At 39.4% G+C, this 26,753-nt stretch overlaps 1 protein-coding gene and 1 long non-coding RNA gene across 11 annotated transcripts in view; both read left to right on the top strand.

The window, feature by feature from the left end:
• The window catches only part of bcor (BCL6 corepressor), a 63,762-nt gene extending 44,349 nt beyond the window's left edge, over positions 1–19,413 (top strand). For 5 of the 9 annotated variants that reach the window (XM_087302518.1, XM_087302517.1, XM_087302520.1 and 2 more), the window contains 5 exons: positions 6,373–6,539; positions 7,133–7,278; positions 10,493–10,570; positions 11,464–11,614; positions 18,062–19,413. In XM_087302518.1, the coding sequence (XP_087158644.1) occupies positions 6,373–6,539; positions 7,133–7,278; positions 10,493–10,570; positions 11,464–11,614; positions 18,062–18,356 (837 nt within the window). In that variant the 3' untranslated portion in view covers positions 18,357–19,413. 9 annotated transcript variants of the gene reach the window in all.
• A 1,256-nt stretch (positions 19,414–20,669) lies between these two features.
• LOC147831513 (uncharacterized) overlaps positions 20,670–26,753 on the top strand; it is a 267,831-nt gene continuing 261,747 nt past the window's right edge. For both annotated transcript variants that reach the window (XR_015521742.1, XR_015521737.1), the window contains exon 1: positions 20,670–20,726. This is a non-coding gene — a long non-coding RNA (uncharacterized LOC147831513). The remainder of the gene's footprint in view (positions 20,727–26,753) is intronic.

Genomic DNA, 26,753 nt, shown 5'->3' on the forward strand with positions numbered 1-26,753 from the left:
TTTTTCTATAATATTAATTTGGTTGTACTATAGTTTTGGACCATTATCATAAATGATTTTATTAGATAAGCTCTAGATTTGGCTTCAGTACTGGCTAATCTAATGTATATGCACAAATATAATGTAGCGTCTTATTAAAATATAAACTTAAAAGATAGATTTGTGAGGGGTGTACTTATATTTGCCAATATATATCACTGTAAAACCCTGCTTTAAATAGCCACACTTTAATAAATAGCTGAAAAGTTAAACCTTTTATTAATTTAGACGTGATTAAAAGGCTAAGCTAAACTGCACACGAATATCTGTTTTTTCACTCATAGCCAAACCGTGCGCGAATAGCTAAGCCTTTGTTTGCTAATAGCTAAACTATTTTTACTAATAGCTAAACTGTTTACGAATAGCTAAACTATATTGTAATAACAGCCAAACTTTTTGGCTAATAGCTAGAGTGTTTTTTTCCTAATGAGCTTTCCCTCAGATTGCAGAGAGCTGCAGTGTTCCGCTAGCGGTGGATTTTCTCGAACGCTTGTCGAAAGCGTGGGCTCTCGTTACCGCTGAGTCTCAGGGCTTTGTGATTTTCCCCGCTGGCGCTCGGGGTCTAATTCTGCTCTAATGGCTTTATAAATGCGCTTGGTGACATCGGTTAAAGGCGGCTGTTCTCGCGGGGCTGTGCGTGCGCCACAGATATGGTGGGGGAGCGGCGGAGCGCAGCGGAGGGCACTCGGCGCCGATCCGCGTGTGTGTGTGTGTGTCAGAGGAAGCGAGATAAAATGTAATCCTTCCCACCCGGTATTCCTCATTTCTCTCTCTCTCTCTCTCTCCTTCGATCGCTCGCTCATCTCCCCCCTCTACCCCCTCGCGTCGGCCTTAGCAGGTGGGGACAGACCTTCCGTTCGCGCGTGTTTTTTTCTGTCAGTCGACAGCGGCTTGTTTTTCTAGCCTTCGTTCGTTCCGTCCCCCCTCCTTTCCCCTCCCGTGCTCCAGCCTCAGACAGGAAGCCGCTCTCTCGCTGTGTGTGTGTGTGAGAGAGAGATAAGCCGCGAGCAGAGCACTGAGCTGCCAGCCCTCGCTCTCTCACTGTGTATGTGTATGTGTGTGTGTGTGTATGTGTGTGTGTTAAGCCACGAGCAGCTCCGCGGCGCTGCCAGAGCTCGGAAATATGACATGACTGCGCGGCCGAAGCTTTCAACACAGAGCGCGGCAGCTGCTCCGTTTGTTTGTGTGTGTGTGTGTGTGTGCGCGCGCGTCTCACAGCGCAAGAGAACGAGAGTTCACACTTAAACGTGGCACTTCATCTCGGTCCCAGCGCAACTGCAGTAAACATGCAAACGGCACGTAGTTTTGCGCGCGCTCTCGCATCCATTTTCTCTTGGGCACGCACCTTCAAAACAAACCGTTCTTGGCTTGATGAAACTCCTGGGCGCCTTCGAGCGGTTCTCTCCGCGTGCGCATGTGATTGAGTCATTTTGGCTTGCGTTTTTGCTATTAACCAAGCGCAAGTGGAAAAACTTGCGTGTTTTTTTTCCCACAGTTGACTGCATGAGCATGTCCCCTGGTCAGGCTGTCCGTTCAAGGCCGCGTGCTGAGGATTCCGTGGAGGCGGATCTTTTGATCCAGACCGCAGAACACAGCCTGCGACCTTAAATAACCCTGTTGCATGCATTCAATGCAACATAATCTGATCTAAACTTCCTTGCAGATTATTTGTCTGCATATTTTGGTATTAAAAACATTCAACATTTGAAGTTGAGAAATCAAAATTACTTGCTAACTCTACAATTAGTTGCATAACTAACATTAGTTTATTTAAAGCAATTGTTAACGCAAATTGTGAACATAATTGCATTTTTTTTCTGTCATACAATGAAAGTCAATGAGAAGATATTTATTTCAACTGGACAACATGCAAAACATAAAGTTCACTTATCGATGACAGACTTTTCATATTTTGATACACCATCCTTTTACCATCCTGCTGGTGTTCACGTGTGAAGAATGTTTGCAGTTCAGTAATCAGCTGTGTGTGTGTGTGTATACACAGAGGGTCAGTGAGGCGTGTGTGTGTCGCACCCTGTTTTGTCACTGTCTGCCAAGCCTAAGCAAATAGCAGGATACAGACCTTCAACTCTCAAGCGACAGCATTTATATCTCACAGTCGTGGCCACAGACGCCTCCAGACTGCGCAAAGTCCGTTGATAGGCCATCTGATGAATATTGCATATGAAAATGCAAAAGTAAAATATATATATTTTTGATTTGCCAAGATTAAAACTGGCTGACTTTGAAGGTCTTAAACTTCAAAGTCTCAGCTTTGCAAAGGTTTGCTCCAACCCTAATCAAACATGGCTGATCCAAATAATCAAGGTGTTCAAAACTACTAGAGACTATTAAGCAGGTGTAAGTTGGAGGTGGTTGGAGTTAAACTATGGCCCTCCAGGAATCGAGTTTGTCACCATTGTTTTAAGGCATTATGGGCATATTTTAAAACCTGACGATAGCTGCTTGAGGAACTGGTCACTGGAATTGCTGAGAGATATTCAAAGTTTTGCTGCCTATTCTTGTGGTAAAATACATGGCAGGTACACCCACCTCTAAGCGGCATGTAAAAACAAACTGTGGTTTGCCAGCAGCAGTTTAGTCAAAGGTCTGGCTGAGCGAGACGATATCACATGTTCGTGCACGTACACATTCACACTTGTTCGCACGTTCAGCACCATCCTGGCCGGCTGTCAGGGAAATTCCTGATCCGTTAATGATGCACTTCTTCTGTGGAGGCCACCTCAACCCTTTTCCCTCTGTTATCACAACTCCCACTCCAGTCATGGCTCTCTCAATTAAAACCACGCTGAGGGAGTTTCGAAGCTCCCTATATCCCCCCTCCGCATATCCTTCGCTTTCTTTCGAGTCATTTTTTTCATCTATCTCTCTCCCTGGTTGCTCACTTTCCTATGCAACGTGACGTCTGCTCAGTCTGAAGGCTGTTTTTTCCTGAGTTGCGTGTAAAATTAGAACATTCGTCAGCACTGCACGGAGCCAGAGGATCATTAAGCAAGCACTACACATTAGACTCACAAAAACATTCACACAAAAGTCCTCCATTCTATGAGAGGTCATTAAATGCAGAAGAGGTCAAAAAGCTTTGCATATTCTTCCTCAGAACTTTCAACCTCTTTGTTCTCTTAGAATTTTGATTGTCTTTATAAAGTGTCTCAGAATTCCAGAACATTTTATCAACTAGTTTAGAATCAGATTAGAATAGTGAATCAGAATTCCAGAACTCTTTATCAGTTACATTGGGGTTCTAAAATTCTTCACCTACTACCAACTACTTTTGCCTTCTGTAACGGTTTGAACTTTCTTAGAAAGGTTTTAACAGTCACCCGTGAAATCAAGGACATCATCATCAACTGTCTTAGAATTCCATGGTTCTTAGAATTCCAAGGTTCAAAGAGTTTGTAAACAGACTCGTAGAACTCGTAAATGTAGAATTTTGAAATGTCAATTCTGCAATGGGCTTTTAACTGCCTCTTCTAGCTCTTTTTCAACTTAATTTAAAATTGATCATGTAGTGCTTTAGAGTTCAGCAACTTAAAAAATACTTGAATTCGTTAAGTCAGTTGACTGAATTTTAAAACTTTCAACCTCTTTTGAAATGGCCCTGAACTTCCAGAAGTGTTTAGGCCAGAGTTCATGTTGAAGACCTTGCAATTCTAGACTTGAACTTGAATCACAAGTTTTAAGGGCTGCCAGCATCGGAATATGACTACAGACTAGCAGTGACCCACACTGGTTTCAGTTCAGGTCTGCCTTGTAAAGCTTCCCCTTCTCTATCCTGTCTGGGTGTCTTTCTTTCTCCTTAAGCGAGCCATAGTTCTAGCTCTTTTATTTTTTATTATGTGGGTTGGGTTGTCTAGGCTTTGAGGTTGTGGTAAAATGGTTGCACTTTGGGCTCAGTCTCGAGCTGGCCTGCTTCTTGTTTTGTGGGATCGCTGTTGTGAAGGGGTTAAGTGTCTTGAATGATGCATTGATTGCAGTTGTTAGCTGGGAGTCGTTTTAGCAGGGGACAGCGGGGGAGGAAATGCTACAGCAAAGAGCCGTTCTGTGGAGAAAATCACGACAAATCTTTTTCTCGCTAGGCTCTGAAACACGGCTTTATTGTCTGTTTAATGTAACACTCAGCTCTCCTGCCTGCAAACATCCCCACTGAGGAACTCCCTGAGGCAGGAGAGAGAGAGACCTCGCTGGAAAGGGAATGAGGCGATGGAAACATAAACGGAAATGGAGAAATTCTCCCTTGAACTGCGGCTTGCTTTTGGTAATTGAGCGTGTTCGGTGTGTGTGTGTGTGTGTGTGTGTGTAGGTTTTACCTTGCATGTGTTTTGGTCCACTTCTCCAGGCTGACGGGAGTGTACATCCGTGCTGGAGCGAGAGTTTCCCGTTTGGGCTCGTTAACGGCTCGGCGCCCCTGCTAACGGCTTGAATTTTTTTCAGTCATGCCGGCGGCATGCCGTATCCTGGATACGGAGCCGGCGGGAAGCGCGAGGCAGAGCTGCTGGCAGCAGCGTGGGGCAGGTCGTACCACTGTGCGACTCCATCAGGGGAGGGGTTGAATGTGCTCTCTGAGACGCTGCCAGGGTTGAAGTGCGAGCGCTACGCCTCCTGAATCCTAATGCCCTCATTCGTCTGAGCACCGAGTGGACACCGGCCCTCCCCTCTCTAGCCCATCTGTGTGTGTGTGTGTGCTTGTTTTTGTTGCCGCCGTGCATGAGGAATAGGCTTGCGGTGATGGATGTGGGAGTTCCTTTTAAATCTTGAGCTTGCAGAAGAACTCTCCAATTAATTCCACGAGGGCTCTCTGTAATTCCGGCCTCTTCCGGACAGTGTTCTTAATCAGTGTGGCGGGAAGCATCTTGGGACAATGCATATTGATATCCACTGCTATGATGATGAAATAAATTGCTGTAAAGATATGGTAGTACTTTTCTAATCAAGTACATTCAGGGGAACATCTGATGTAGGGAGCCAGGGTGGTCAACTGCGATCCTGGAAAGCCACTGCCCTGCAGAGATTTGCTCCGACCATAATCAGTCACAGGGTAGTCACTGTCTAAAGGCCAAGTTATACTTGTGTGTCAAGTGCACACGGATGGTCTGGCATACCCTGACCTTGGCATACTCTGATGTTGACTATGTGGAGCACAAGATCTGTGATTGGTCCGTGTGCTAGCGGTGATGAATGTGAATCGGGCCAAGAATTGGGATTAAGAAGTGTCAAGTCCTGCAGATGAACTCAAGATGCATACTTTTAATGTGTTTACTTTGACTGAAGTTGTTGAATGTTCGCCTCTACATTCTTTGAATGAATGTAAGTTTGAACTACTTCTACAGTAACATCACATGGGTTTATGGCGAAAACACCATAAAAAAAACTCGACACAGTAGAACACAGAAATCCCACTAGCCACATGTTTTAGCAGTGTTATTCCTGAGCAGCACAGACAGAATGCAGAAATATAAATACTTACAATAGCATTAGCCATGTGGAAGGTGTGCGTCGTGGGCTATGTCCATCATTCTACACAGAAATATAAATAATTCTTAAGGGTCACTTAAAGGCTACATGTAGTTTTTTTTTCATTTAGATCCAAGACCACAGTTGGCCACCTCTGTATTAGCGTCTGTCTCTAGACTTGTCACAGTCCAGAACTCTCTAGCAACAACATGGCAACACCCTTAGCATGTTGTATGCTTTATTTTGGCTTAGATTGATGTGCAGAGGCCTTTCCGCTGGGATTCCAGATTCCCTAGGGGATTCAAGATAATTCTAGGCAGTAAAATATCTTAGAGGTGTAAAATATGGAGAAATTGTTGCCAACACAAACATCCAGGGGTGTAGTAAGTGGAGGGGGAATGGGGATGTATTGCATAGGGCCCAGAGGCTTGGAGGGGTCCACAGTGAAGTCTTGACCGAGGCAGCCCAGAGCAGAAATCTGTGCAAAGGGCCCAGAATTCCTTGCTACGGCATTGCAAACATCATGGTAGGGGGTTTTGCAAGGGCAAGCACTGCTCACATTTCCAGCACCTTTCAAGCCGTTTCTGCACTGCTGCTGCTGCTTGTAGACTCTCTCACACACACACATACACATAGCCGTCTCTGGCGTCTCGTATAGAAAGCGAACAGCAGGCTTGGGGCAGGATTCGTCTGTAAAACCCCTGATACCTCACACATCAATAATCAGCTCTGGGCAAACCTGTCTGTCCACTCTCAGCCTGTCTCTCATGCTCCACGCTCTTTAATGGTGTTTAATGAATTTCATTCCTTGCTGCACCATAGTAACCGCTCGTTTTCTGCCTCTCTCTCTCGCTGTAGGAGGTGGTTTTGTACTGTCTGGAGAATAAAGTGTGTGACGTGAATCATCGGGATAATGCGGGTTACTGCGCGCTCCATGAGGCTTGTTCCCGCGGCTGGCTCTCCATCGTACAGCACTTACTGGAGCATGGGGCCGACATCAACTGCAGTGCGCAGGACGGCACCAGGTAAACACATGCATACATTCAAGACATTACCTAAAAGGATAAAAAGCTACACATTTAGGACTGGTTTCCATGACTTCCTTTGCTTTCGTCACACTGCGTTTGAGAGCGTGTCCATGTGGCGCTGATAATTACACGTGCACACACACTCACACATGCTGACGCGCGCACACTCTATGTCAGTAATTATATGTTTGGTAATAATGGCTTTACAACAACAGAAGAGGCCGAGAATCTTAGCTCGGATAATTACTGCAAGAAGAGCAGATTAGGCGTGTGAGATCCCTGTCTTCACTATACACTTAAAAATCCAATTTCATTTAGCGTTCCCGTTCCTGTCGGAAAGATGAATGACAGTGACAGGTTTTAATGACTGTTTTATTGTGCAACATGAGGTGATAAAATTAAGGTAATTATGGACAAGTAATTAAACAGTTTAAGAAAAAAAAATAAAGTTTTGTGCATTGTTTAATTAATCGAAATTTTTATCGTAATTTGTTTTATTGATTTTTATAGTCAAAATTCGTTTGTTTTCTCTAAAGTTAGTGTTTGTTGTTGCATTGAGAAAGATAATAGTCTAATCTTTCTTTTAACAGGCCTCTCCATGATGCGGTGGAAAACGATCATCTAGACGTGGTCCGATTGTTGCTGTCGTATGGTGCCGATCCAACTTTAGCTACCTATTCGGGCCGTGGATTGCTAAAGATGACCCACAGCGACATAATGGAGTGTTTTCTTTCCGGTAAGAGAGCTCTGTCCGTCTCTTCAACCTCTATTCCCAGAATTTCCCTCCTGTAGCAGCGGAGGGTTCGGCTCCGCTTGGCTATCTGGTTACTAAGCAACAGCTGGAGTGGAGGAGAAGCCTTTAGCACCGGCAAATCAGCTTTCCCTGAAAGGAGATTATGTGTGTGTGTGTGTGCGTGTCTTTATTTGGTCTTGTGCGGCATGTCTGTTTTGAGCGGTATACGGGCTGGTCTCATACAACAATATTTGGAAAAGCAGAGTAGTATTATTGGAACAGTAATCCGGGCCTAATCTGGAGCCATCTGAGCCAAAAATGGAGTATTGTTTTAATGGTTTTAGAACAAAGAAATGTTTGGTATCCGCTTGACCCATTGACTTTATATATCCTTTTTTCCTTAAAAGGCTAGGATTCTAGCTATTAAGAGATTTGTAAAACAGTTTTAAACACTTGGAATCATAATAGAACTTTTAGTTTTGTATGTGTGGGATTTTTGAAGGAAAGTTTTTCACAATCTCAGTTGTTTCAGAAATTTAAATTGGGATTTAGAACTAGGTATATAAAGGTGTCATATAATGAAATATACCAATATACCAATAGGCATAGCTGGTGAATCCTTCTGAAAAAAAAAAAACAGAACAATTGGAACAAAATACAGATGATAAACATGGGATCATTAATATGCAAACATTTTTACCCTTATTTATGTTTATATAACGCCAAGATTTACTGTTTATGTTTGACTTATATCAAACTTACTATGTATGTGGGACTGTTATTTTAAAAACAGGAGAAGCAAGACGACTAAAGCATGCCAAAGCACATCTTTACATTGTTGCCTATGTTGCAAAGGAACGTGGAAAAACAGGGTTGCCAAGATACTGAAATATCAATCGATACTTCAATACGTCAATTTCTCGCTACCATCTGTGTGCTGTTCACATGCTCAACAGAAATGATCGTGATTGGCTGTGAAGGTCATCAGTTTACCGAACACACCGCTGTTTACTGAGTCTAACCACAGATACAGGAACACTGGAGCATTTCAAAGTCACTGATCAACTGGTTTGTCTATAAGCTGACATATGAGCGAGCCGTTTACGAATTGCGGCTTTAAAACGATCCAGGTAACAGCAGTGAGTTTGGTGAACTGATAACCTTCACAGCTAATCACAGTCATTTCTGTTAAGCATGTGAACACAATGACAAATCGGCTCTCTTTAAGAACGTGCTCAACAGGAGATGTACGTTTTTAAAATTTTAGCACCGATTGGTATTAAATTCAAGTATCTTGACAACCCTAGTTTCTGATGTGCGTTCACTTAAATCATTTGAAAAAATTATGTTTCGAATTTTAAAAGATGTAGCACTGCGATTTAGTGTGCAATAGGCTTTAAGAAGTGATTCTCAGCAAGCCATCTGTTTACTATGCATCCAAATACAAAATGCAGGATATACAGATTCTAACTGTATCAGCCCTGGCGAGGCATTAAGGTCTGTTTAAATGTACCTTTTCATGTATATATTTACTGCATATGTTTGTGATGATACAAAAAGAAATGTGTAAAGATAATCCATATTGGATACTAGCATACTTTGATTAAACTTTAATGATTTAAACATGCTAAATACTCTGCTACCAATGACAATCCGGCACTTTTACGAAAGAAAAAAAAATGATATTCTTTTAAGCGTTGCTTATAACATCACCTTTTATCGTCAGCTGAGCGTTGACCTTGTCATTGAGCAATTCACTGCCCGTTGTGCGCAGAGGTAAAGTTTTAATGCTCAAGGTTAGACGTTCGCATAGAAAGAGACAAGCTCTGCTCCGGGTGCATGTGAAGATGGCATCGCAGGAGACGTGGCATTTACCGAGACGGCCTTTCCTGTGTTTGTGTTAACACTGACCCCTCTTTCCCGAGTGCAGACACACTGCAATGGTGTCTCTCTCTCTCTCTCTCTCTCTCTCGCTCTCTCTCTCTCTCTGTTGTTCAGTGACAGTGTCCGTGTTTATCGAGACACTGCTTGATTAATGATCTGAAAGTTTCGAGCTGAACTGGAGGGCATCGCACAACAATTTGTACACAGCCGGCGTTTGGTCTTGACGGCAGTCGCAAGTTCTTTCACCTCCAAAGCCATCTTAATATGTGTGTGTGCTGTGTGCATGGATTAGCTTCAGGGCTGCCAGTTAAAGGGCAGCTCAGTCACATGGTGGAGGTTCACACTGACTGGCTGCGTGTGTGTTTGATTATGCATGAGCTCGTGAGGCAGGAAGGAGCGCGGCCTGGAAGCGCAGGGCAGCATTATGTGTGTGTGTAAATCAGCAGGCTTGTCCCGTTCTGCTGTCTGCTGCGCTGATTTAAAGACCCTCCCCAAATTTGTTTTCCCTCTGTGGGAGCCTTCTAATCAACCGCCCTCTCTCTCTCTCTCTCCCTCTCTTTCTCTCCCTCTCTGGGTGGAATTGTTAATGGCTGCGCTGGCAAACGCGGCTCTCATTGCCGCTAGCATGCATTTTGCTGCACCAGGCGGCATCTGTGTGCACAACCACATAATGCTTGCAAATGTCAGAGCCTCTGCATTCTATAGGAAAAAAAAATGTGTCCTTCGCAGTTGGTAAATGAGGTCTGCTTAGCATTTGCACACATCATAATATCGGTATTGTGCTGTAATATCGATTTCTGATGACAATTAGTGCCGTTTTTGCATTTGTTTTTAACAGTTTTTAAATCTGTCAGTAATGTGGTTGGTTTTTAATGTGCGTTTAGTTAATAATTGAACTGATATACTTTAATTAAATGATATATCAGCGAGCATATCGGTATTGTTGAATATTTGCATATTTTACAATTTATTAAAATGTAAAATTGGCAATTTTAATTAGTTTTAGTATTTGGATTGGAATTATTTGCTAATATTAGCTATATATATATATATATATATATATATATATATATATATATATATATATATATATATATATATATATATATATATATATAAATATATGGTAATTAATGTTATATTTTGAATACAAAGTTTTGTTTATGACCCTTATAAATCTATACAGCTTGACATATAGGCATCCATAATGTTTTTCAGGCATCATTGCAGATGTCAAATCAGTATCTGCCAAGATTTCTGTATCAGTCTATCCCTATCTGCTTCCTGTTTACATCACTAATGCTCTCATCTCTCTCTCACTTTCTCCCTGTAGATTACTTTGCCGACCTGCAGGGCAGAGTGGACGATGACCCCAGTGTGTACTGGGAGTTTTACGGCAGCGCAGTGTGCGGTGAGTACCACTTTCACACTCGAACACACGCACAATGAGCACACAACACTAGCGCATGCAAGAAACAATGGAAAAGACGCAGACAGATAGGCTGACTGGGTAAACACCTCAAGGTAAATCGCTGTGTGAATCATCAGCGTTTGTAGACGGTCATTGATCTAAAATTGAAGAAAAGCGTGCATCAACCTCTCTGATGTGCACTTGAAAGAATATATATAAAAATCCCCATCCGCTGGGTGGTGGGGTCGACGCATGGGGGCTAAAATGGATGGCAGCATTTTTATGTTGCTTTTTTTTCCTTTTCTTTTTTTTAAACGAATTCTAGCTGCGTAGAGAGAGTTCCCCTGGCTGCCATATATCAGCAGTTCGCTTGCTGTGTGTGTTTGTGTGTGTGAGTATGTGTGTGTGTGTGTGCGCGCGGGCCTGTCTCCTGCTGGCCAAAAACAAACCCACTGCTACTGCACATTTTCCCTTGGATTCCTGGAATAACAAAGCCGGGAGAGAAGGGGAGGTGTAGATGGGAGCCGCGCGGCTATTTTTGGGAGCTTTGCACCGCCTCGGAAAAACCCAAAGCGTAACAGAAAGAGGCAGAGGCGCCGGTTTCGCTCCGAGGCGTACGCTGTGCCACTAGCGCGCACGAAACGACTGAAGTGGCTTCACACGCAGCTCTTCCCGCGGTGCTGCTTAATGGAAGAGAGTGCAAATAGGAGAGCGACGTGAGAGTAGCGGCGCAAAAGCATGTCTCGGCGTGAATCCGACAGGGAGAGGGAGGGAGGGCGGAAGGGGATATTATGGGAGCTCAATCCATTCCGCGCTCTCAGAGAGTGTGTGCGCTTCCATAATTCACACCTTGTCTCTCATTTCTAATCGATATCTGTCTCTCTGACTCACAGAGCCTGCCGACGACTCGTCTGGGTACGATATCCTGGCCAACCCTCCCGGACCCGGGGAAGACGAGGATGAGCAAAGAGATGTTTTCGAATTCGAGTTCTCAGACCGACCGCTGCTGCCGTGCTACAACATCCAGGTGTCTCTCTCACAGGGGTAAGAGTCTAAAGTTTTTGACCTTTTGTTCTTAACTGCTTTATAAAGGTATTTCGTTTGAGGGGCTAATAGTGATTCTCAGGTGAGAATCGATTCTGAGTGGACTCAATGCTGGCCTGAAGTGTTCCAAATGTGGGAACATGTTTGAGATTCCAATTCCGAGTAGAACACTTGTAATTGGTTTAAAGTCTGCGTGAACTGGAAGTTGCTGAGACTTTTCATATGTTTATGTACTTCCAAATTAAATAAGTATTAAGTAGATGGCAGGGTCCTTCTTTTTGCACATCATTCCCTCAGCAAACTAATGTTAAGGAGGAATAGTTAAGAATATTATGGCTGAAGCTGTCAATCTTACGTCAACAGAGATGGACCACCACTCCAAACATAAAAGCAGACTTGCAGATTGAAGATAACCAAAACAAACCTTTTTTCAGTGGATTAGCTTGAACTTATCAAATGTTCACCTAAAGAATAGCAATGTGCGCTATCAAAATAAGCATTGTAAAATTTAAATTTAAATTAAAGGCCAAAGTAAGCCCATGGTAACCTTTTGGTTTGGGCTGCCATCCCATCTAAAAAGAGAGGGACTATGATGGGAAGTTGGTTGGAGCAAATGCCTTTGACAGAGATCGCCATTTCGAATTTAACGTAACCTTTTGTTTGTTTATTAAATTGAGGAGCTACAAAAAAGCCAACTAAAGTTGTGTCATTTAAATGTAAGTTAATCAAACTTTTAAAATGTAAATACTGTCACTTGACAGATAATACACAAGACATCAGTGAGCAAATCAAGGCAAAGGCAGGAGCAGCTTGACTAGTGTATTGAGACCTTTGGTTTATAGATATGCGTGAATACTTGCCAATCAAAACAACTATCGTGAGTTACTGGATTGTATATGTGTAGAGTTGGCCTGGTATGCCGAATACAGCTTCTTTCTATTTTTAAGTACACCTTTGTAATGTAAACATTACTTAAATGTGGGCTAATGTTTGGGATTTGTTTGGCAAGAAGTTTAATTGCAGGATAGCATAAATCTGAAAGAAATTTATTTCAAGAAGAATGGTGGTGGTGATTACTTAAATTGTTGATTAATTTGGGATGGAAGACTACAAGTGTTTGCACAAAAGATGTTTTGCTCATAAACCTATCATAATTGAACGACACAGCAATGGAGCTTTCATTTACAATTAGGACATTGATAATCAGTTTTTATTTGTTACTAGAGAATCTAACGGTTGGTCACTGTAAACAATTACTCATAATTAGCTAATTCTGATATAGAGTTGGCAGTTGTTGACAACCAGTGTATTATTAAATTTGATTGTTTTTAAATGACCAAATCTTAAAGTCTGTGTGAACCTGAACTTGCTGAGACTTGAGACTATTGAAGAGGGTGGGGCTTTTCTTTTTGCGCACCATTCTCTCATAGCAAACTAACGGTAATGCACTGTTCACATTAGAATAATGCTTAAATAGAAGCATGAAAATGTTGAGTTTACCCATTTAATTTGCACGTCAAATTCGCTTAATTTTGGAGTCAAAGTTCAAAACAGACGAGGGTTTGCTTCATTGGCAGGGCTTCTGTTTGCCTGGCCACTCATTGCTAAATGCTAACATGGATTTTATTGAGAGAATAGCTGTATTTGTGCTTTAGGAAGGCTGAAAAATTGTGTATATTTGTTTGGCATCATGTCTGAGTCCACTAGATGCTTTCAAAGGTGCACCCATCTCCGAGTTCATCAACTCCTCCAGAAACTATACCTGAATGATAGAGGCTTTCAGCGATGCTTTGGCCCAGTTCGATCAACAGTTGTCGACAAGAGGATTTCCCCTCAGGACACCATTGATTGGTTAACGAGGTGCAAATTTCCGCTGAAGTCCAGATTTTACAACACAAGCTTTTCTCGATAACTGCGTCAAATGCTAAACTCGCGCCACTTCTTTCATGCGAAACACTGCAGGATGTCTATTCTCGTAACTATCTATTCTCGTAATATTTCGCGATTGGTGCTTCATCCGTGTTTGGTGTGAACGCTGCATTAGAGGGGCATGGTCAAGAATATCGATGTAATATCGATAGCACCCTTTCCCAGAACAGAAGCAAATGCTCAGACTTTGATTGAAGATTGCCAAAACAAACTTGCACAAATTATTTTTTTCCCCAAAAGAATAACAATGTGCAAAATAAACATTAGATTTCACATACACTTAACTTATTTTTGCACGTCTTCAATAAACATATTCTCTCCAAATCTGATTGTGACGCGACAAATGTTAGTTTACACAGTAGTTGATCTAGAAGTGACCCCAGTTAGCTTCGACCCACATGACAGGTGTTTTCCCGTCAAGAACTACACGACTGCGGAGTGCGAAGTCTTGACAGCCAGTGGCGACGCTAGTTTAGTGCAAGCTAGCAGAGATGTGAGGCCCGTTGCACTTAAACAGAGCGAGGAAAGCGCGCGAGAGAGACAGTCTAGTGACACGCTGCTAAACAGACACAGCTAATTACCTCCCACACAGGCTCTCGCTCTGCCGTTACCGCGCTCCGCTCTCTCGTCGCCCCTCCCTCGCTCGCCCGCTCGCTGTCTCGCTCCCAGGCTCAGCTGCCGCGCTCACTGTTGTGTATAATCTTCAGTCTGCGCTTGTCTCTGGCCTTCCCCTCCCCCGTTCTCATTCGCCCTCGTTCGCTCGCTCTCTTTCGGCTGGCTGATGCAGTATTAATGGCTTTCTGCTCTCCTCACATTTCCTCCCCCCTCTCGCTCGCCCTTTCTCCCTCCCTCTCTGTCTCTCTCTCTTTTCCCTCTCCCACTCCATTCAGCGTTCCGCGCTCCGCAAGAGCCACAGACCGCCTCAAGTGCCATCGATTGAGCGCTGCCTGTTACTGCTTTCCCCGCTGCGTATGTGTGTGCGCGGCTGACAGGCTCGGGCGATGGTCTTTGTGTGTGCGCAGCCCATTGTGTTTTTCAAGGCGAATGAAGGCCTTGAGAATCTTTGTGTAATTTTGTCTAATTATCTGAATGCGTTGCCTACACAGGGCGAGTGTTTGACATGATGTGTTGTGTGCACGTTCATTTTTGTTATATCGTCTGGTGTTTCACGAGTTTTGACATTTAGCCTTGGTGCTAACTTGGTCAAACTTAGTCAACATGATGTGCTTAAAAGCAGAATTTGTGTAGGAAAACGACATTAACCAAAATGTTGTGCTAGTTACTGGAAAAATAGTAACTAGTTATAGTTAGATGCTTCAGTAAAAAAAGTAACTCAATTACTTAAAACAAAAACTAATCCATTACTGTTAAAAGTAATTTTTGAGTTACTTTTCCAAAGAACATATTTAATGCTCATATTAATGCTATTATAACGTTACTTCAGTGCTGCATGGAGAATACACTGTTGATCAGAATCACAGTTTAATTAATTTGCATTCTCACAACTAAAACACAAGACCAACTTGAACAAAAAGTCATTTTAAAGACTAATTTAAGTGAGACCAGCAGCAAGGTGATAATCCAGCTGAAAAATATATTCAGAAACAGATAAACAAAAACTTGCTTCAGCACCATAAAAGTTGTTCCTTCGCAGCTTAAATATGAAAATTAGCAACAATATTCAACAAACACAAGACTTTTATGAAATAAATAAATGAAAGTAATCAGAAGTATCATTCAGATTCAATCTGGTGAAACTCTGCACCAAACAAAAAACAGCTATTATATAGACAACCATAAACTGTATGCATTTTAAACCAAACAAAAAACATTACAGCTTCTTAAAAAATGAAATTTGAGCAATTTACAAACGAATCACAATTTAAGCGTGTTATATCAGCAACTTATGTAAAGTAAGCTGTGCAAATCTGCTGTATAACAGCTATACAAATATGTAAAACAAAACAAAAAATCACTGCATTTTGAGTATTTTGAGCAATTCCATGCAAATGTCAACCTTGCCATGGAAAAAAAATTCACTAAAATAGAGAAACCATTTCTACATTTTTTTGTGAAAGTATTTTACAGTACTTTAAAAATATTCATAAAAGTATCTGTCAGTGTCTCAAACTATTATTTCATTTATTAAAATCACACAAGTGGCAATTTCACAGCTGTCACATCCATAACGGAAACGTGTCACATCCATAATGACGCTTTTTCCTCATAAATGCAAAAATGTCAAAAAACATAAAATCAATCATTTTGGTTCTATATTGAGTCGACTCCTATCTGTTTGATTAGCATCATTTCTTTTGAGTTGTGCAGTTCAATTCACAGAATTTCTACAAAGTATGTTTGCATACTGTAAATTTGCAACCTTTTTTTGTCACATCCATAACGCATGCTTGTTTTCCTCATTTAAAACATAAAAAAATGTTTGCAGATTGATGTTTTTCTGATCCCATAACTCTGTGGTCAGTTGTTTTGGAGAATATAAACAGATGTCTCAATTTATGTTAAAACAGAGTTTGTATGTAAATTTATGTTTCGAGTTTTTACGGCAAATGTCACATCCATAACGCTGGAATTGCTCTTATACATTTTAAATAACATATTCTGAAAATAACAGAAATGTGTCACTGTGTCTACTAAACTAATCAATTTTGTTAAACAAATCACAAACGTGTGTATCATAGTAGTATTAGCAATAGTATTTAATAATAGTAACGGTAATAGTCTCTATGTCTCTCTCTCGCGCACACTCAATCTACCTCACACACGAACACGGTCTACCTGGAGCATTTGGTCTCTCTCACGAGCACACTTGGCCTCTCTTGCCCGCATTCAGTCTCTCTCGCGCACACACTTGGTGTACCTCGTGTGCGTTCGGTCCCTCTGCTTTCGATTGACTTTTGTCCAGTCTGGCACCTTGTACACACGATGCGTCGTTATTACGGTGGTTGGTTGGCATCCACCAATTCCACAATGTGTCGCCACGGTGAACAGGAAGATGTGGACTAGACTGCAGCCAAAATAAATTCATTTACCCAGTAACAGAAAAACGCATCATACTGTAACGACATTGGAGTTACTATATTTAAAAAGTAATGTGTTACAGCATTAGTTAATGTCAAAAGTAATGCCGTTACCGTAACGCATTACTAGTAACGTTTTATTGCTCAACACTGATTACCCATGACTGTTCATTGATGAGTGCCAAAAAAAAGAGTTTTAGCTCCACAAATGTTTAGATATAGGTTGTTTTACGCGCCACAGGATGTCTATTCAAGTTTTTGCATTGACTTAACATGTAAATCACTCACGCTTGACGCTTCGTCTGTGCCTGGCGTGAACGCAGCGTTAGAGGGGCATGGTTAAGAATATTGTGACTAAATTCGTCCAACTGATGTCAACAGATAAACACAGAAGCAAATGCTCAGACTTTATAGAAGATTACCAAAACAAATGTGCACTTTTTAATGTAATCCGTTATAGTATTAGTTACTGTGAAAAGTAATGCCGTTACAGTAACGCATTACTAGTAACGTGTTATTGCCCAACACTGATTACCCATGACAGTTCATTGATAAGTGCCAATAAAAGAGTTTTAGCTCCACATGGGTTTAGATATGGGTTATTGTAGGATTATAAACTACAAATGTTTGTGCAAATTGAAAATTGGGAAATGAAAAATGTAAATTCACTGTTTACTTACCCTCAAGTGGTTACAAACCTTTGAGTTTCTTTCTTATGTTGAACACTAAAGATCATTTTAATCAAGCTAAAAACCTGTAACAACTGGCATCCATTGTAGGAAAAATAAATAGCAATTGTTAAAAGTCAATGGTCACCAGTTTCCAGCTTTCTTCGACAGTCGAAAGAAACTCATAATGGTTTGAACTGAGTAAAGGGGTGAGTAAATGATGACAAAAGTCTAATTTGTGGATCAATTTGATATTTTTTTGGTCATTTTTGGAGTTAAATTTAGTCAGAAAAAACTACATTACCCATAATATTTTACAGAGGAGCACCAAAAGCATTTTTTGGCTCCACCCACTTGTAAAAGATTGGTTATTATAAGATTGTAGACTACAAATGTTAGTCCAAAATGTTGGTTTAGGAGTAAGTTTGTTCCAACATTAAGCAACTTCCCATCTTGTATAGTCACCATGTGCATATATATTGTTTCTGTAGGTACAATCAACAACCAATCGTAGTGCTTCATTTCCCTCATTATAGATATTTCTTTAATCTTTGTTTTTATCTAATTGTAGTTTTCATTCCTTGCTTCAAATCTAGTGTGCAAAGTCATGATTTATTTTGCAGCTTGTTGGTTTGGTTCATGGCTTATAACTGTTTGACTACACCTAATCCCTGTGGGAAAAATATTTCTGGAACCAGTGCTGCTAAAAAAAACAACAAAAGTAGCGCAAACTAGCCACTGTGACGCTAGCGTGAAAACCTTGCTCTCATTTTCAGCTAATTAATCTCTCTTTCTCCCGCTCTTGTTCACAGACCCAGAAATTGGTTGCTGCTCTCAGATGTCCTCAAGCGACTGAAGATGTCTGCCAGAACGTTTCGTGCCACGTTCACGCACATCGAGGTGGTGACGATAGCGGAGGCTGAATTCTACAAGCAGGCGTCTCTGAGTCAGCTGTTCTCCTGTCCGGAGGAGCTCGAGGGATTCATGCCTGACAGCAAGGAACTGTTGGATCTGGTGGAAATCAGCGGCGAGCTGGTGGCGCTGCTGGGGTCATCGATTGAATGCTTGGACGACCGCTGGGAACCCGCTTCCAGACCTCGCTCCTGAACTATTGCACACGCACTCGGACAGACCCGTCGAGACCAGTGGAGAACTAGAAGCAAAGGATGAGGATATTCTGAGGCAGTTCTTGACATTTCAAGGAACTTCTGGATCGGTAGCCAAAGGCGAAATTGGGTCCCAGTGCAGCTGGTATTTCTGTTTGGCTACGAGGAGGTTTCAGAACATCTCGACATCTCTTGTGCTCTGCTCGCATACTAATTCTCCCGGTGACGATGCAAACCTGTACATAGTGTACATTCTGCAGATACGAAAAGAGAACAGACCTAAGATATTTGGACCACTATCACTGGCTAATTCAGAGATATGAAGCCATGCTCGCGATGATGAACTCTTTCATTTAAAAGAGATGTTTTCTAAATAGGTATATAAGTATATATATATATATATACAGTCACTGTATTTTATTTGTGTGTATTATATATAGATATAAATATATATGAATATAAATAAATAAATATATAAATATATATATATATGCGCTGCCTTTTTGTCTTGTTTAGTCAGGTCTTTATTTTAATATTGGAGTTACGATGTTGTAAATATGTAATCAGGTTGGATTGGGGTTTTAATCGTGATACCAACATTAGAGGATTTACTGAGGCCGGAAGAAGAGTTAATTAGCGCACTTCGTCAGCGATCTTTCCTCAAGTGGAGTAGATGTTTTTATGGTGTTGACCAGTAACCAGTGTGGGATTTTTTTTGGTCTCCCGTGTTAAACTCTAATCTACAAAGCTGTTTCGTACCCTGTACGCAAGCTGTTGCTTTGACTGAGTCACTTATTTATGAGTAGAAATTAAGATATTTTAATGTGGCTTTTCTTTGTAAGATATTAAAGTAATTGTAAAATACTAATCTGAAGCTTTGTTAGGCAGAGACATGCTTGAACTTGTAAATAATGGGTTGACTATTTCAGTAACTTGTTTCTGACGTGTGTTATTGTTTTTTGCAGAAGTGTTCGGACTTTGTAATTACATACGCTATCATTTGTATTTATATTTTACCAAAAAAAGTTCCTTTAAATAAATGGCAATAAAACATTGTACATCTTGTGGTTTTATATTTTTTACTCAACATTTTGAATATTTACGTTGGAGTCTTATTTATAAGCACTTCACTTTACTAATGGCTTCACTTACATTGCAAGACAGAAGTTAAAAGTGGTTAGAAATGTTTTTTCTTGTTGCTAAACTAAACTGAGCATGAGATTATAGGGCTGCTCTGATTAATTCATGGACAAACAGATTATTAAACCTCCATGTTTATCACTATAATCAGGGATTAAGGTCTAAATTCCATAGCGACTTTCTGCCATCAGATCAGCGCTATACAACAGAAAAGAGAGAAGACCACATCCTCTGCTGCGGGGAAAAAACAGGAAATGAAGAGTCGCAGGAAATTAGAGGCCTTAGGCAGGAGTGAAGGTGACGTTGGTCTGATAGCAATACGGACATAGTGGGCTTGGATAATGTGCCTAAACTAAAACTGACAGTCTTAACTAGTCCCTACAAACTTGAATACGCTTGCTTGTAAAATAATTTTTTTTCCTTCAAATTTTTCTTTGATTTTGTATTTTTGTACACAGAGAAACATGCCGTAGACAATCAGCATATAGCAAAGTGCGTAAGTAAAAGAGAAAGAATGTTTAAATCAAAATCAAAGGTGACACTTATGAAAATTTAACTATAGTTTTACAAAAAATAAAAAAGCATGGTAACTACAGATTAGCCATAGTTTTGTTACACTAGCCATAGTTTAACAATGATATTTGTAATAAAAAAAGAGGTTATACAAATGTGAACCTGGACCACAAAAACATTTTTATATCGCAGGACAATATTTTAAAAATAATGTATGGGTCTAACTTATTTATTTTCTATTTATTAAAAAAAATCATAGATAAATGGAAAGCTTTTTTTTTTTTTTTAGCTCTTATGTCATGTATGTGAAGCTTGTGACTAGTTTTGTGTTGCAGGCTCACAATATAGTAATATTATACAAAGGGTGAAAACTACAACAACAAAAAATCGAACATTTCTACCTTATTAATGAGCTGGTTACTCAAAATAGCTGTGACAGGAATATAAGTAACAACATTTTAGTAAGTTTAAATCACGTAAGTCCTTTATGTTCACTAAAGTTAATTAAAATGGAAATGAATATTCAATCATTATTTGCGTTCAAAAAACACATGATTGCGGTTGAAAGAACACGCGACACGTATGGACCAATAACAATCGGTGGTAACCAAATCAAGCCAATCAGCTTCGAGTATCACAATACGTCATCAAACTGGAAACGAGTAAAGAAACGCACCTGTCGAAGAAATAAACATTTCATCGCGCCGTCTTCGCTGAGGTAAGTGGAAAATTAGTGAAACGGGCGTCCCCATTTTGTTCATAATTGTCAGGATTACAGTTTTTGTAAGTGTTTTTTCCTTCTGTTAGAGAAAATTGATATAATAAGGGATTTTACAAGCTGTTTTGACATCTTTTGTCTTGTCAGGCTTCTTAACTGTTATAACCGCCATTTGATTTGAAAAGCGAACCCAACGATGAATTAACAACACTAGTTTACTCGTTTACCGCGGGATAATATGACTGCGTCAAAATGTTCATATTTTGGTGAATTAATGTACTATTCCAGGCAGGGTACACTACTGGGCTGATTGTTCTAATTTCGGACTGGATTGTTAAGCTGGTTTAACTGAAGAGGTGTAGGTCTCAATCAATCTACTTATTTGCACACAGAGGACTTTATTTTTAATGTACACGATTTTAGGTGGTCACGATTGGTTAACCGACTTGCGGGACGGAAGTTTGACGTTTGGTTCTCCTGTGTCCCGTGTTCCTCTTGCTCTACCAATGCAGCAGCTGCTTCACGTAAAAGCTGACTAACAGTTTTGCCATTTTACTTCTGTTATACTGTATTTACACTAGTAAACTCACGCTGTCCCATCCATTAATACCGTGCTTCTGCCCTCGGTCTCTGTGTGAAAGCACTCGACGTCACTCGAATACGCCCCTCCCACTGATTAGCATAGGCTTTGCATAACGCTTGAAGTTGAAAATGAAATCGAAAATGAAAACTGAAATGAAAAAGTGTCAATAAAAGGAAAGCTTAAATTTACATTTGAATTTGAATTGTGTCACTATTATAGCGTGAACATTAACACGCTTTGTAAAAATTGTGTTTGCATTTTATTTTCAGTTTGGCTTTTCATTTTAATATTGGCAGTCTTGATGCGGAAATGCAGTGAAAATGAAATGTTAAATCGGCAACTTCATTTTAATTATCAATTTGACAGGGACGATGTGTTGTCAAAGTGAAAATGAAAATAAAAATGAAATAATTTAATTTCATTTTCAATTTTGGCAGATATTTTGCGAACAGTGTTGTAAAATGAAATTGTTAATCTGATTTTCATTTTCATTTCCAATGTTTATTTGATTTTATTTAAAATTGGCAGGATTTACCTTCCATAAAATTCTCATGCAGTCTGAAAAACAAGAGCACCGGTCTTGTTTTGTTGTGATTTAAAATGCGTATTTTAATGCAGTATACGCCAAGCTATTCAATGTGAAGTGATTTTACCACAGATAACTTTTAAGTAGTGAGGTGACAAGCAGTTTTATAAGAGTGCTAAATAGTTAAATGGTTTTGTATAACACAAAGAACACAGGTGTCAAACTCAGTTCCAAAAGGGCCGCAGCTCTGCAGTTTACTTCCAACCCTAATTAAACACACCTGATCAAACTAATTGAGTCCTTCAGGCTTGTTTGAAACCTACAGGTAAGTGTGTTGGAGCAGGGTTGGAACTAAACTGTGCAGGGCTGCGGCCCTCCAGGAATTGAGTTTGACACCCCTGGTATAGAGCAATTCCATGCAATGCTATGAAAAATATTTGGTTTTTCTCTTGAATAGCTATCCCCTTTTTAAGTTGTTTGTGTAGGCTTGTATTTTCCTCAATGTTTCATTTTCAATCGATTTTGTTTTAGTCACACCCAAGTGCCAATTTCATGTGTGTCACATCCATAACAGAGAGATGTCACATCCATTATAAAGCTTTTCCCTCATAGATCAAAAATGTAAAATACTTTTTTTTCCCCTGTAGAGAGCGAACGCTTATCATTTTGATTAGTACTATTATTAATTATTATTTAAATTATATTATTATATAAATAATTATTCATTAATTTATATAATAATTATTATATAAACTATTATTTATTTTGGCTTTCGCTATTTATTCACAGAATTTCCACAATGAATATTGTATACTGTAAACTTGCATACTTTTTTGGTCACCTCTATAACGCATATTTATTTCCCTTTTTTAAAATATAAAAATACTTTATTGATTGATTATTTTTTGATCCCTTAACTGTAGTTGTTTTAATTAGAAAACGTAAACTGATGTTTCAATACAGTACAAGTAGTACACCCCTCACAAGTCTGTCTTTTAAATTCATATTTTTAAAAGAAAGCTATACAATATTATATTTGTGCATATACATTAGATTAGTCAGTACTGAAGCCAAATCTGGAGCTTATCTAACAAAATAAGTTATGATATCAGTCCAAAAACTAGTACACCAAAATTAATGTTATAGAAAAATATAAAATACAAATTCAAAAAACAAATCAAATTAAATTTATTAGGTTGCCATTTTTTCCCCAACATTTTACTTGAATAAATTGTATTATCTTTCAACTTCTACATATGTTTGACTTAAATATTATTTTAATAAATATATCTGTTTAATAAATCAGTTTTGTTTAAATGCACCGAAATACATTGCCTATATTCCCTGACAAATGGATAAAAATATAATTTTTCAAAATAGTCTGTACTCAATTATGCTGAGCACTGTATGTTAACATATACATTCTCTTTGAATTTATGCTGTAAGGTTTTTTCTGCAAAAGTTACTAATTAACGCTTGCTTAAAATTACTGTCAAAACTGTCTGTCTTAGGAGTCAATCTAGGACCATATATACTTGCAAAATAAAATAAAGTTTTGCTAACAAAAAATAAAGTATTGAGCAAAGAAATAAATAAATAAATGCAAATCTCCAAAAATCACTTAGCGAAAATACATTTTTGAGCAAAATTAATTTTGCTAACAAAAATCAAGAACTGCAAAGGGAAAATTTAAGTTTTGAGAAATAAAAATGCAAACATAAAAGAACTGCAAATAAAAGTCAAGCAGTGCAAAATAAACTAATTACTAAAAATATTATTTTTAAAAATATTTTATACTACCTAAACGCCCAAGTTCCTATGGTCCACAAAGTGAAATGCATAGAAACATGAAGTGCAAAGTGAAACCAGCATCGCCGATTCAAAGTTGGCTAAAAAGCATTGCAATTGACTGGACGGGTTTTGTAAACTCAATGCTATAATGTTTTGTGTGTATATGTGTGTGTAATATATATATATATATATATATATATATATATATATATATATATATATATATATATATATATATATATATATATATATATTATAGGTGTATATATATATATATATTAGAGGTGTGAACCTATACTGGTCTCACGGTTCGGTTATGATTATCATGCCTTCGGTTCAATTCGATATTTCGGTGCATCACGGTGCATTGACGATGCTTTCCATATACAGTGTTATATTTTAGAAGAGAGGCTATAACAAGCTGTCTGTATAAACACACAGAGACACAGCACCACACTGTCTCTCATTCAAACACAAACATAGACGGCACCAAAGAAACACACACATGCACACGCACAAACACACTTAAGCCCTCGCAACAGGGAGAGCTCGCGAAGAGCGGAGCAGAAAAACGAAAAAAATAAGCACTTTTCCGACGGTCCCTTGCTGAGAGCTCCTCTCAGTGCGAGCTATCCCAGCTAAACACATATTGCGGAGCAGTTCTCATAGTGTGGAGCGAAATAAAAGAAAGACAGCTGTGAAACATAACCAGCTTTGTCTTTTTGTAGGAAACACACTTAAGATCTTTTTAGGGTAAGAGGTTTTTGAGTTATTGCCGTCTGTAACTAAATGTGTGTCAAGAATATCTAAAACAAAACCAACTGAATCGCGCTCATTTTTGGCGCCCTCCTGGATATACAGCGCCCTTAGAATTTGCCTATGGTGCCTATGCCACGGGCCGGCGCTGAGTTGGCTGAGAGTTGTAAATACTCGCGCTCACCTCCCTCGCGACAGAGAGCATAGGAGATAAATGACGTCAGTATAATAACCAGTTATGATTATTACTGAACCGATACCGAATTGTCCGGGTCTGCATCGCGGTGCACCAAAGAAACAATTAATTTTGACACCCCTAATATATATATATATAATTTTTTTTTTTTTTAGAAATTTGCATTTATTTATTTTTGCTCAATAATTTTTTTTTTGTTAGCAAAACATTCTTTTATTTAGCAATTATATATGGCCCTAGATTGACTCCATATCTGTCACTTTGACTGAGAATTTATAAACGTTCCGCCTGTAAATAAATATGGAAATAGGCATGACTCAGATGAACACGTCAGTGACTTATTGCCCATTTCCAGCTCTCTGAGGTGTCAAATGTAGCTCAAATGTTGCGTGTAACATAATTGTGGACTGCGGACAGAGCCACATACGGCCGAGCGCTGTGGAAGCTGGACTGCAGGGAAGAAATGTGGCCATCTAATTAAAAAACAATTAAATTACATTAGGCTTGGTAATTACACCCTCCCCCTTCCCCGGGTTCCGTGTTACGACGGTTAATCCGCTCTTTATCTATTAGTCAGAGCTGTGACATTGACGGGACTCGACTATCAGAGCCGCTGAGAGAGACAGATGCGGCCGCCTCACACTCCGTCAACACTGACACAAGACACTCATTCATGCCCAGCTCTGACATTAAATGATTTTACTCGCAAATATTATGTGTGAGTTATTGTCATGAGCTTAGAGTACGCTGGATCCTATTATTTTGTGTTAGTTTATGATGGATATTTTCAGTCTAAATGTAACATCGAAGTCGTTATGCAGCCTTGTGGAGGCAACAATCCTCCATTCATTCATTCATTCATTCATTCATTCATTCATTTTACTTGTGCATTATCCAGCATACATTTTTTTTTTAATTAGTAGATGTCCATCCAGCTGCTACCCAGCACTGGGAAATATCCATACACTCTCGCATTCACAATCATACACTATGGGCAATTTAGTTCATTCAGGTTACCTATAGCGCATGTCTTTTGACTGTGGGAGACACCGAAGCACGCAGAGGAAACCCACACGAACAAAGGGAGAACATACAAACTCTATATAGAAATGTCAACTGGCCCTGCTGGTGCTCGAACCAAATGTCTACTTGCTGTGCGGCGATTGTGCTAACCACTGAGCCATCATGCTGTCCACAATCCTCATTTAGTCATAAAAGATGTCTGCGTTAGCTAAATTTAATTGCACTGTTTAAACCAAACCAAAAAATGTAGATGAAAAATGGCGACAATCTATTTAGGATGGCTAGCTATATGTAGTTGTACCTGTGTAGGTGAATTAAAATATACCCACAACTTCTAAATAAAAGTAGGCTTATGTTTTCTTTTTTGCGCATAACTTTTGGAGAGAAAAAGAGCAGTCATTGGTCAGACAAATCTGTCGCACATGTGCCCGAGTTTGCATTTACTATTAAATAGACTACACTCTGAAAGGTTGTTTAACCTCAACAGTCAAATTCAGTAGAATTCTTGCATTCATTTCAAGCACCAAATGCATTTAGTTTTAAAAACATGAGCAGAATAATGTTGCAAACAATATACAAAATAGTGTTTTCTATTACAAATATTTGTGTTTTTTAAAAAAAAAAACAAGCATAATGTATTTAAAATTATGCACAGTAGCTTTGAAACCAGTGTGCTTATTCGGTTCATCATTGGACAATATTCACATTTATTTATACCAATTGCAGTGTCATATATACCAATTGCAGCTGTTGTACTTGACATCAGTACTTGTAGAATTGCAACATCTCAATTTTTTCGTCATTTTGGTATCTAAACAAGACATATTTCATTCCCAAAAATTGTGGGAAGGTTTGTTTTTGCTGTATAAAAAAAAAAAAAAACTTATAAAGAAACATTCCTAGAACGTCAGTGTTGGGGAAAGTTACTTTAGAAAGTAATGCATGACAATATTGTGTTACTCTTCAAAAAAAGTATCTAGTTGCGTTACTTAGTTACTTTTTATGTTAAATAATGCAATCTTTTTCTTCTGAAAAATTGATATTTTTCAGAACTTGCAGTTTTTTTTCCTGTTTTTTTTTTTATAGATGAGCTCTGCAATTAACCCCACACTGTATAACCTTCGTTTACCTTTGAAAAAAACCCCGCATAAA

The sequence above is a fragment of the Danio rerio genome, chromosome 22 (assembly GCF_052040795.2).
Source record: "Danio rerio strain M-AB ecotype USA chromosome 22, GRCz13ab, whole genome shotgun sequence".
Taxonomy (NCBI): Eukaryota; Metazoa; Chordata; class Actinopteri; order Cypriniformes; family Danionidae; genus Danio; species Danio rerio.